This window comes from Phyllostomus discolor, chromosome 9 (assembly GCF_004126475.2).
Source record: "Phyllostomus discolor isolate MPI-MPIP mPhyDis1 chromosome 9, mPhyDis1.pri.v3, whole genome shotgun sequence".
In the NCBI taxonomy this organism is placed as follows: domain Eukaryota; kingdom Metazoa; phylum Chordata; class Mammalia; order Chiroptera; family Phyllostomidae; genus Phyllostomus; species Phyllostomus discolor.
Window position 1 is genome coordinate 70,258,363 of NC_040911.2, and position 13,571 is coordinate 70,271,933.

The 13,571-nt window shown below is 35.3% G+C and overlaps 1 protein-coding gene across 1 annotated transcript in view; it reads right to left on the bottom strand.

Annotated features, from left to right (window-relative positions):
• MACROD2 (mono-ADP ribosylhydrolase 2) overlaps positions 1-13,571 on the bottom strand; it is a 2,132,804-nt gene that overhangs the window by 622,085 nt on the left and 1,497,148 nt on the right. Inside the window, exon 7 of the mRNA XM_036009551.1 lies at positions 7,488-7,518. Coding sequence (XP_035865444.1) covers positions 7,488-7,518 — 31 coding nt within the window. The remainder of the gene's footprint in view (positions 1-7,487; positions 7,519-13,571) is intronic.

Below are 13,571 nucleotides of genomic sequence, written 5' to 3' on the forward strand. Positions count from 1 at the left end.
TCTTACAATAACCCCATGTTATGAGCATTGTTATCCCCGTTTGACAGTTGCAATTACTGAGGCCTAAAGAGAGTAACTTGCCTGAAGACACCCAGCTAAGAAGAGACAGACTCAGAATTTGAACCTAGGAAAACTACATCGCCACCCAGATGAGCAGGACACCAGAATCATGAAGCAAAGGTAGACTTCAAGGAGGCTTGAGAGAAATGGGGCAGCCAAAGAATGAAAATGACAATTGTTTAGGGATGATTAAAAATTAGCAGTAGAACACCACTGTATCATGGTTATAATCTACACATTTAGACACAGAAGTATACTTAAATTAATGTCATATGAGCATTATTTATAATGCCAAAAAGTAGAAACAATTCAAATATGCATTAATTAATTTATGTAATATGCATTGATTAATTTAATGTAATCAATACATAAAATATTAATGTTAATAGAAATAAATTACTGATATATGCTACTGCATGAATGGCACTTGAAAATATTATGCTAAGTAAAAGAGGCTAGTCACAAAAGAGCACATAGTTTATTATTCCATTTACATAAAATATCCAGAACAGGAAATATAGAGAGATCAAGACTAAATTATTATTTGTCTAAAGATGGGGGAGAGGGCTAAAGAGTGACAGCTGTTTGGGGGAGTCTAGGGCTTGACTACAATTTTGGTTTGATCAGTGAATTAATTTGCATATACTTTCTCATTTTTCTTATCCAGTCTTGAATGACCTTCCTTTTTCTCGCTCCTTATACATGAATCTAAAGGATGAAGTTAAATAAACATAGGTCAGCTCTCTTTAGAAGGGACTTCAAAAATAATTTTGGTAGTTCTTAGGGAAGTCGAGTATGTTTAGCTCTCCTGGACAATGATTTTCACACCAATCCCTTCTTAGTCAGTGACTCTATTTTTAAAATGCATCTTGAAATGCATTTGTAAAATACTGTATTAGTTAAGGTAAAGCTAAGTTGCTGTAGCTCCAAAATAGGGTGGCTTAGTGAATATATATGCTTATTTCTACAATAACAGTTCCAAAGTGAGCATTTTGCTTATGGAAGAACTTATTCCACCGTGTCCATTAAGGAGCTAGGAATATAACATGACATTAAGTTGTTGCTCTGCCTTCCTTAAGGCATTACTCTTATATCTTTACTTTTTCTGGTTCCAGCAAAAGAAGCATAAAGGATGGACAAACACCTTTATTTTATGGTACCTGAACTTAAAGTAGCACTCATTACTTCAACCTACCTTCCTTGTGGAATTGATCTTGTGACCAGCCTAATTGCACAGAAGATTAGAAATTGGGTCTAGCTAGTCTATATGTCTGACTGTAATTCTGTTATGTGGAAAGAATTATGATAAATGTCTAGATAACAGCACTATTAGGATGGCCAAATTCCAGAACACTAATAACACCAAATGCTGGCAAGTGTGTGGAAGAACAGAATTCTCATCCATTGCTGGCGGGAATGCAAAATAGTATAGCACTTTGGAACACAATTTGGCAATTCCTTACAGAAAAAAAATATACTCTTACCATATGATTCAGCAATTCCACTCCTTGGTATTTACCAAAAGGTTTTGAAAATTTATTTCCACACAAAAACCTGCACATGGCTATTTATAACAGCTTTGTTCATAATTGCCAAAATGTGGAAGCAACCAAGACATCCATCAGTAGGTGAATGGATAAACTGCAGTGCATCAAGACAATGGAATATTACTCAGTGCTAAAAAGAAATGAGTTATCAACCCATAAAAAGACATAGAAAAACCTGAACTGCATAATTCTAAGTGAAAAAAGCCCGTCTGAAAAGGCTATGACTCCAACTATAGAATATTCTATGAAAGTCAAATCTGTAGAGACAATGAAAAGATCAGTGTTTGCAGGGAGTGGGGTGGGGAGAGATGAATCAGCAGAGGACAGGATTTTTGGGGTGGTGAAAAATACTTTGTATGATACTATAATGATGGATACATGTCATCATGCTTTTGTCCAAACCCATAGAACGCATACGAAGAGCAAATCCTAAGGTAAACTATGGACAGTGAGTGAGTATGATGCATTAACGTAAGTTCATCTTTCATAACAAATCTATCACTTTGGGGCCTGATGTTGATAATGGGGGAGGCAATGCATGTGTGCTTCAGAAGGATCAGCGCACGAAATAATATTCAAATGTGATATAATTGAGATGGCTTTGGCCCTAGCACTGTATTTTCCCAAAGAGATATAAGTTACTTTGCTTTCAGGGCCAGTAATTAACTCGGGGATTGTCAAGAACAATAATGCTTTGTATAGTGGGAATAACATGACCAAGACAAAAAAACCCATAAAATGTCAAAAAAGAGAATTTAGGAGAAAAAAAGAAGAGTCATCATTAGACCACCTGAAAGGAAATTTTCAAAGCAAATGGAAATATCAAAAGGAGAGAAGAAAGCAAAAAGGAGGGGGGAGCTGTCAGCAGGATGAAAGAGAGAGGCACACATTTTTGTCAATTTTACTCTGGTTTCCAAATGTATTATACAAGGTAACTCTTCCAGCAAGCCTAGAATTGCACTGCAATAGTTGTCACACCCTCTGAAATCTGTCAGCATTTAAAGCTGACAGAGGCCATGCCCTTAGCTTTGCCGTTGGAGAATGCCTTGGTTTCTTTCCAAGTCATGTCTGTGAATTTAGACAGATGTAGTGATAAAAATATTTGTCGAGTGGATATAAGGTTAACAAAACATTGCTTTGGTCTCCTTTTTACCAGTTAGAAGCAGAAGAGCAAACCTGAATGCAAATGAGGGCTCCAATTAGAAAATTGTGTCCTGGCAGCACTTGATGGAGAGCAGAGGGAGAGCAGGTGATTTGAGAGAAACAGGCCTTCCATGTTGATAACAGAAATAATGAATAAATATGGAAGCTGCTTTAGCTGAGTTACATTTGACTTATGTTCTTTCTGCAAATTTCCAGCCAATAACTCAATGTCTGAAACTCTTTCTTCTCTAAAATCACTTCCTTGTATCTGGAAAGCAAGATTCAAGATTTTTCTTTTTCTCCAGAGAGAATATTTCCCCAATTACTCAAGGGATATACTTTTCCACCTGGACTTCATTTCTGTTAACTATATTGACTCTCATAAAAGGGACTGAAATTATTTTTGCTGTTCACTTCTCTGTAAAAATTCCTTTGCTATGTATCATGTCTAGCCTCTTTTGTTAAACTTATTAGCACCACAGTGTCTAAGTCCAGCTCCAAGGGCAGAGGCACACACAAGATCTGAAATGTCTATCAGGGAAATTCAAATCTGACCCTCTGAGACTGGCTTAGTGGCCAATTCAAGTCTTTAACGGGCATTTGGGAGTTCTGAGACCCTTTAAGCCTCATCTGGATCTATTTTTCACAAAGTAACAGAGGCCTTTCTTTGGTGTTTTACCAAATGTGGCTTTTCATCCTGAGTGTAAGCAGGCAGTCTTATGCTCCGAGAAACCATCCTGGAAACATTACATTGTAATAGCAACAGTGGTTGCTGAACGTCAGAGTGGAAAAGTCTGGTTCCTCTTCTAGGGGAACTTCAATTTGTATTTGTATTTCTCTCTTAAATCTGGTGAAGTCACATGGCAGATATTCTTCAGTCTGGGTCTTGCAGAAAAGTGCACCTGGTTTTGTTGCCATCAGGTCCTGTTTTCAAAAAGCTGAAGAAGGGGGAAAGGTAAAGAGAGAAACTGGCTTCCTCTGTGTTCCTGGGAACCCCTGAAATACTGGGGTGCACCAGATCCTCCAGACATGCTTTGAACGTGTTGATGACATCTGAGTTTCCATAAAATGGGAATGCTTACTGTTGAAATTGCCCTGGCATGAGATCATCTTGGCAATTAAATGAACAGACCCCTTCAAAAGATGACTGCACCATAGTCAAATTTTTGTTATAGTAGAATTAGAGTTATATTGGGTTTGTGGGCCATAAATCTAAAAGTGAAGGTAAATTAAAAGCAAATAGCATCTGAAAAATTACCTCAGGTGAGGAGGTGGGCTAACAAGAGGATGTGTCAGAAGGGAGGGGCCTTAGGACAACCTGTACCTCCCTGACTGCCCATCACCCTGTGGGCCATATATAACAAACAATACCAGTTTCTTAAGTGACGCTGAATGCTGTATTCACCTTGGCTCTCTAACTGAACAAGTGCTTGTGTTTTCATCTTACCTTGTCAAGGTGGACACTGCCATGCCTACAAACACCATTTCCAGTTTGAAGATGTTTTTAAGAAGCACATTTGTTTTTTCTAAAATAGAGATGTTTGCCCAGTAAGAAAATACTAACATGGTAGCTTTCTGTACATGTTATTTTTCCAATTAATAATTCCTTTTTGTATCTTAGTTTGGTAACAATTTCAGTTATAATTGTTATCGTTGTCCTAAAACAGCAAATATTATGTGAGCTCCTGCTAGAGACACAATCCTAGGCACTGAGTGCATACAGAATATGTGCAAGTGAATCCCTGCTCATTAAAGAATTCCAAAGTGGCTACAAACACAGAGTATATGAACAAAATTCTATGGAGCAATATAAGGATGCAGTTGTTACTTGTCTGGATTGCAAATGTTGAAAGATTTCAAAAGATATAATGGCCACCAAAAGTGAAAGACTTCTCAGAGACCAAGCTTTGACATGTATACGTATGGATGATGAGTTTTTGTTTGTGGATCGGGGTACAGATTGGGGTAAAGCAGTGGTGGTGATGGTGTATGTGAATTTGGTGCATGTGTGTGTGTAAGATAAGGAAGGGACATGGAGCTGGACCTGGGAAGGTACATGCCATGTTCTGCAATCCATCAGCTTATTTGTGGGTAACAGAAGGTGTGTCCATAATGGGTGGATGCCAAAATACACCTCAAACTATATTCTGGAAGTTACACTAGTCCTGATAAACGTAAAGGGAGCAATAATTTCTGTGGTAAAATAACCATAAGAAGTGCTAAAACTAAATCCCTCTTTTCAAAATGCAAATGCAAAAGTACATATAAAATTTGGGGCATATCGATGCTCATTCCCAAGAAGAGAACTTTTTTCCCCTCTTCACAAATTTTGAAAAGACTGGTTTAGAGAGACACCTATTGCTTGGTCTAGAAGGAGCGGACATTAACCTGAAAGTAATTGAATACAATCAAATTCTTCTGAGTAGATGGGAAATATGCTCCAAATGATATTTTAGAAAATTAATCTAGTAAGGTTTAGAGTGTGGAATAAGAAGGACAAGAACCAGGAGCTTGTTCTGAATATTTGCTCTTAATCCATCCTAGCATGATTTAAAAAGTGTTGGGAATTTTGTTTACTTGCTTTTTAGAATTTTTTATGTGCAGATTACTTTTTTTTTAGTTTTTTACATTAAATTTACTGGGGTGACAATGGTTAATAAAATCATATAGGTATAAGTGTGGAATTCTGTGAAGATTGGATAAAGAAGATGTGGTACATAGTAGGTTTACAGTTCTGAGTATGTAAAACACAGAGTTTATCTTGCATTATGATTTATTATTATATTTTCCACATAAACAACTGTAAATCTCCTTTTGCCCCACTCTGTTTATGCAATGGACTACATTCTTTAAATAAAGTATTATTTAAAATCTCAATAAATAAAAATAAAAGTAAAAACGATATGAATAATGGAGGAGACAAAGCAGGATTTCAGATTAAGAGCAAAAAAACAACTGATCTACAACATGTGGCTAGTGGAAGAAAATCAGGATAGATCTGAAAGCTATAACTTCACAAGGAACACAAGAAACAATTTTCAAGTTGCAAAATGCTAAATTGTCCATAAACTAAAGAGAACTGAAGTAATCTAAAAGTTACTAAAACAGGATGTCATGGAGCTGAAAATAAACTGAGGCCTCAGTCTCTATTGAGGGTAACCAATGAAGAAATCCTCATCTTTCAGGGATTAAAATTAAACAAGAGCCACTTTAGCTTTATTTATGTCTTATTATCCTCTCTTAAGCCTCTAATTTTATAGTCCCTGCTCATTTTTCTTTACCCTTCCACTTCCTTTTTCTGCTGTTTCTCTCTTTTTAAAATATGTCATGTGCAATTTCAACTTTTGAAATTTCTGGCACATTACCATAAGATTCTCAGTGACGAAACAGACATCAACAATATGACAAGACATTAAACATAGAAAATGATGTGCATAATATTATTTTGGCAGTTGGATTTTTGCTTGTTTTTGTCAATGAATATCCAGATTGACATGGGAGAACATTCTCAAAATGAGAACCATTTCTGCAATGGAGTCTGATCTGACACAAGACAAGGTGATATGAAGATTTTGGCTCTTGATCAGGTAGAACTTTGCATGTAATGCTCCCTGTAAGCAAATTAAGAATTCTAACTGTGAGGCAGACACAATGGTCATAACAAAGATAGTGGTGCAGAAGCTTCCACATTGTGCTTCCACAAACATAGTCTGTAGTGATTTCCAAAGAGAAAAAAAGCATGCCTTAATTTACTAAATAGTGTGACCCAATTCTTCCCCATTTAATTTTATTCAGGCCTACATTTTTTCTTGTTTTTCCCAACAAAACCTTCCAAAGAAATACCACATTAAAAATAATTAAGTTTCCTACCTTAATTCTAGATTGACGTGTCTTTCAGATACATCAGTCTAGGTATCCCTCCCTTATATAACGACCTTAAACTACTTCTTTACATGTGTTCATATTTGATTTTCCAGTTAAGACTCTCAATGTAAGAATTTGAGCTCAGAAAGATTGTAATCTATTTTTGCTTGATCAGAAAACTCTACAATGACAAATAAACTCAACTTTACCTTAATATTCTAAAACAGATTTACTAACAGCCTGAGAAAAATTACTAGGGAAATATCACTGAAGTGGAAGTATATTTAAGAGCTTTAGGCTAGTGATAACAAATAATATAAGAACATTTGCTTCCATCTGTAAGAGAAGGATTACTACTTAAAATAATGCATCAATATGGAAAACATTCTCTGTAGTTTGTTAAAGTTATTTGTTTTTATCAACAGTTACTTCTTTGGATTTTTTAAATATAAATATACAGATACATACATGTGTTTACAGTTTAATGTGTATATTACTTTGTAATTCACAACAAAATAATGATAATACTAGGTTTTATATGCAGTATGAATCATCTAAGAGAAAAATCTGACTTCATTTTTAAAAAACTATCAGAAGTCAAATCATTCTAGAGCAAAATTTTCAGTTTAATAAAAGATGTTAAACCACAGTGTATCTATCCATTAAACACGGTATCTAATATAACAACATGTAAGAACACAAAAGAATATCTAAATAGCATCTTGAGATTCCTCAATGGCATTTGGCCTATGTTTTGAGTCTCTTTAAATCACAGCAATCTATATCCATCAGAAAAAGCTCTTATTTTTTCTGTTCTTTCCTTTAACAACAAAATAAAGAAATAAAAATAATATCAAAAGCGAGATCACTTACCATAAATGCCAGTTGAAATGCAAGGAAATGCCTGTGAATAAACCACAAAAATAACAATAAATTTTAAAGAAACAACTCTGCTTGACTCAAACACTATTGGAACATCTATTTTCCCTGATAATGGCATGCCCTCACATATACTCAGAGCTCTGAAATCCAGCTTTTCCATGCCAACACTCATATCAGCTCACAAGAGCCAACTGTCACACTTTCAGGAATCTTGTGAACCAATTTTTAAACATAGTTATTCATAAGATATTAAATTACATAAACCAGTAATAAAATGTTATTTGTGAAACAAATACTCACAAATCATCTCATCACTTCCTATTTACTTTTTCACGTCTATTATTACCTCTGCTCTTAAGATTACTTGTGTCTGTCCTATGCTTATGGTAGAAATACTATGTAATGGTTTGCTACTAATGAGCATCTTACTCCAGCTCCATATTAAGTAAGGTCATGTTTATGGTTTAAAATCTGAAAATATCAATCAACATTTACGTTAGACTATACTTGTGGGTCAATTGAAACCATAAGTTGGCTATGGATACAAAAGTTTGATAAAATTTAATAAAATTGTTCTGTAAGAATAATTGACTATATAAAATTTATAATAAATTGTATTATATTTAATTTATTCTTATATTTGTGTGATATACATTCTTTTTATCAGTAAAATTAAAAAATAAAATTGTATACACACATACTAATTTTTTAAGTGAGTTTTTAAAGATTTACTGGCATACCACTGCTATACCATATAATATGAGTCAAATGTTCTCCCAGATTAGGTCATACAAATGGAGCCTTATGATGGGATTAATGTTCTTATGAGAGAAAGAAACTTTTCCACCATACAAGGATACAAAGAGAGAAAGGCTGTCTACAAACCAGGAAGTAGGTCCTCATCAAACACCAGATCTGTTGGCATCTTGATTTTGGACTTCACAACTTCCAGAACTATGAGAAATAAATGTGTCTTCTTTAAGCCACCCTGTCTATGGCAAATTGTTATAACAGCCCAAACTGACTAAGACACCATATTTCACTTAGCAACGTTTAAAGAATTAGATTGAAAGAGTAAATGAACAAATGTAAGTATATAGATAATTCTTAGACTTTCTAACAGTAGAAAGTGATCTGAGCATGGCAGTGTCCTCTGTCAACGTACCTTTGTGTAAAGTTAATCAAGTTCTTTTCACCCTTCTGGTCTTTGTAGTTTTCAATTGAAATTAAAGATGATAACATCCACCATATAAAAATGTGCCATGGGAATTAATAACAGAATTTTTTAAAAAAGTGACTGATACTATTCTAGAGAATTTAAAAACTGCACTTGCCCTTGACTGTAATAATTACTATTACTATTGAGCTCAATAATAATAAAACAACTGCTTTCTAAATATTTTGGGGGGTTGAATATATACTATATTTTATTTTCCTTAATATTTTATAGGCCTTATGCTTATTCCCTTTATGTGGATATTTCATTTAAAAAGTCACAGTGTATGTGATCTTATTTTAGAGAGAATAATAATCAACTTTCTTAAGTTCACCTATACATCTGCAAAATGATACACTTTTTTCTCTTCCTTTACTAGTATTTGTTCATGTTTCTATCAAGAGTATAAGAGTTCCTGAAAGAAAGTAGAGCTATTTCAAAATGAATTCATGAGTTAAGTCTTTGATTCTTCAAGTTCTAGAGGTACCATAAGAGGTGCCACATTTCATAAGATGTGAAACGTGTTCTTGAATGACTCAATTCATCCAATAATACAAAACCATGAAGTGAGAGTATGAAGTGAATTCTCCTGAAAACGTTGGAGTCTCTGTACAGGCATTCATCAGGATTATCACCAGGTCTTGCTCTCAGTGTGAAATCAACACCAAGCAACTGTAAGTAAATTGTTACTAACCATAAGGGCCCGAAGTACAGGAATGGCCTACTTAAAAATACATTAAAATATCCAGGTCCCCAGTTGGGGGCAAACAAGAAGGAATCACACACTGATGTTTCTTTCTCTCTCTCTTTCTCCCTCTCTTTCCCTCTCTCTAAAAATAAATAAATAAATAATCTTAAAAAACACATTAAAATATAATGTATGCTATGCTCACTCATGTTCTACTGTGTCCTTTAAATGAGTCAGGGAGAGATGAATTTTGGAGCTCATGCCCTAGGTATTTCATGAGAGCAAAGTGAACACATAAACATCATACATTTTGTTATTGCAGTAGAAAAAGGTTTGAGAACAGCTTCATGGAACCATCAATCAAATGTTAGAAGATACCACAATGTTCTAAATATGTAAGTCCACTTTAACTGCCACCTGGTCATCTTTCCAGTCCATGTTTATGAGACTGGCCTAAAGGGGTCTATGGGAAGATTCAGAGGAGTAAGTAACACAGAGTATTCTGTCTGACAAGTAGTAAAATCTCAATGAATGCTGATTCCTGCTGTGGGTATTGCAAAACCCATAAGACTCTACACTTCAAGGGGAAACTTGTTGCCCTAGAGCAAGGCTTCCTATCCTTGGCACTATTGACAATTTGGATCTGGTAATTCTTTTTTGTTGGGAGTTGTCTTGTGAATTTTGAGATGTTTAGCAGCACCCCCCGACTCTCTCCACTGGATGCCAGTAGCACGAGCCCTTCATGATAATCTAAATATATATCTAGACATTGTTAAATATTCCATAAAGGGCAAAATCACCCCTTATTGAGGACCACTACCCTCTAACCTAGGACCTAGACCCCAGAAGTTCTATCAGAGATTGTCAGTCATTGTCTAAGATGCAAAGAGCCACCTAACTCAAGGTCATGTCCCTTCCCAAGGCAGTCCATATCCAATAATCAATCAATACAGAGTATAAAGGCCTTCACTCATCTTGGCTCAATTCAGTTCAACACTGATGGTCCCTACCAGCTTTCCCCTACCCACTTTTGTTTCCTTCCCCTCTCCCCCTCTCCCCCTCTCTTTTCTAAGTATTGATCCCAAGGGCACACCTTAATAAACATCCTGCATCCTGAACTGTCTCACAATCTGCTTCATGGGGAACTAACTTGAGTTAATTCGCTCCTGCTTCCCTGTCAGGCTCAGTCATATGAATCTTTCTCTATCAGATCTAGCAGAAGAGAGGACATACTGAATAGTTAATGGCAAATTTCATTTGTGTCAGCTCCCAGCTTTATCTTGGAATCAATCATGCAACTTAATAATTGAGTCTGAATGTACCAACTGCCTTGTCTGTTTTAAAGGACAAATAGCTTCATCTGAAAATGACATTGTTGCCTTGAAAGTGAAGGCAAACAGACATGTAACGGAGAATGACTTTGGTGATATTATTGCATCAATTCAAACAAAAATGCAATGATAAAGCAGAGATGGAAATATAATATCATATAAAATAATTTTATATAAAACAATTTTGCATAAAATTCATCCAAACTACATCCCTTCCATTAATCATTTGTTATTACTTAAGAGAGAAAGAGACAAAGAGAGAAAGATTGAGGAGAAAAAAAAAGTGAGCAAGTGAGCTCACCTAAGGGATTTTATGGCACATAGTCTGTGCTCTTTGCTATAATGAATTTCTGATGGAGCCCCCAGAAGTGAGTAGCATGGGATTTCTTTATTTCAAAGATATGTTTAACATAGACACCTCCCCCCAAAAACTCCTCTCCTATAGAAAAACATGGTAGCTTGTATCAAAACTCAGACCAATTAGCCTGGTTTGTTTTAAGTGCACATAACTCAACAGTCACCTGTAGAACTTGGGGAACGACATCATCAGTCTAATTTATAAGGCCCCAGATTCTCTTTCCAGAAAAACTGAGGAGCAAGAAGTCTCTGTGCTAATCAGAGATGATCATATATAGCCATCAGAAACTTGCTTCATAACACTTGATTTTTGGCCAGATTATTTTTTTTTCCCAAATCATCATGCACTTGCTCTCTTGGGGGAAAAAATAACCATTTGATTTGGAGAGTGAGAGGAGATTTTCCTTTTGTGAAATTATGGATTGTGAAAATACTTCCTTATTCCAGCATGTGCATTCCAAGTAGATGTGTAAAAACACAAATCCTTAAGGCTGTAAACTGTGTCTTTCATCTTCTTTATTGTCTGCCTCCACTTATCCCATTTCAATAATTTGAGGGAAAGGAAGCAAACATGTTTTCACCTTTTTTGTCTTGACACTAACAGGACCTCAAAACCAAGACTATGCAACATCATAACGTTCACTTGCTTTTGCTTGACCCTTGACTCTCGTTTCATACATTCCTGCAAAGTGGGAATTTCTTCTTTTGCATTGACTGATTGTTTATGCAGAAGACTTGTGATCTGAGTAGGTCTGACTCCACCCTTAACTTCATGGGAAGGTGTTGATTGACCTAAATAAACAGTGCACATTCCCCATACAAGAACTCAGAGATGGAGGATTTTGAATCACTGAGCTGCTGTTTTAAACTAACTGTAAAGTGCTCCCAACTTCTACAATTTTCCAATGGCTGACCCAACACTTTTCTTATTATTTAATCAGTTTTACTTAGATTTTCCATTATTTGCAAGCAAAAGCATGCTATCTATATACCTTCCATTATGTGCTTTTAATTATATATCATGTTTCACTGAATTGAAGAAGCTGATTGCAAAAAGAAAACCACATTATTTTGTTGAATTTTGTGTACTGCTAAGAAAGAGGAAGTTCTGTAAGTTAAATATAATAAGTGTTTTCTTATGCTTTAAGATTTATAGTGTATAGTTATTGAAAATGTTATTTTGGATTTATATAGATAATTTCTTAACTCACATCTTGTTCTAGAGTATAGAGAAAAAGGAGATAAATTGATTAAGTTTTTCTAAAAGTTATTCACATTCAAAGTCCAAGGCTTCTGAATCACTTTTCAAAACAGAATCATTGATATAAGTTTTCCAGAGTTTTATGCTTGTGCTCTCGAGAGCAGTGGTGTTGATCCAGCCCTTCATGAGCACTTTGCTGTGGACTCTGAACTTTTCTTCCAAGCCCCTAACATAACACTCTCACTAAAATTTTGAAGCTGACTCCTTCATTTCCAATGAAATTTTTTCAGACAGCACCCACACACACCTCCTCCTCAAGTGGCCCCTAATAAATTCTTTGGTTGGTTGAAAGTCAAAGGGTTGCAGCTCTCCAATCTACCAAGAATGACAACCAGTGAAACTTCATTGCCACTGTACTTTACTGTAAAACACCACAGTTTATAAGAGGCATCCTGCTTTAAAAGAAGTTAGAACACGAGAAAAGCTACATAAGTAAAATTTAGGGTACCATTCTTTGTCTTTAGATGTTTGGTTATCAGCTTAGTGGGCTGTGCTATAGTCCCCTTATCCAGAATCCAAAATAATTGAGTATTTCTCAAACTGTGATATATGACTAACTCTAAGAGTATGCAAGACACTTTGAGGTGGTAAACAGATGGGCATTGTCCGTTTCAGTGTAATACATACATATTATTTTGATATACTCCATCATTTTCTTCAAGTCTTTATCCTTCCTTCTATTACACCCTTTGCTATGTGATACTAAAGTTCTTCCAATAGGAGAGGATGCATTTTCCTTGATCCACTGATGATGGATATGATTTGGCTTGGCCAATGGGATAATAGTAGTCATGACATTTAGGCTTATATTTTGTACTCTTGACTTTGGAGTGAAACCAGGAGAAGAATACACTTCACGTAGCAGCTGGTCCAGAAAGGCTGAGACAAGTGGAATAGATCAACTGAACTCAGCCTTAGGTCAGCTGTGCCCCAACCAACCCACTGACATGTGGGCAAGGAAGACATGCTTATTATTTTATGTCACTAAGTTTTGGAGTTGTTTGTTGCATAGCATTACTATAAGTGATAATATAAATTTGCTAAAACTATTAGTTATTATAATGTATTATAACAAGGGATAATAATTTTCCACTTAGGGTAACAATATAAAGTTTCTTTTGAAAATAAAAATACTTAGAATTTATTAAAATATTAGGTAATTATCGTATTATAAGGTAGAATGTGAATGCTTAAAGTTAAAGAAATATTGATGCAGCAAATA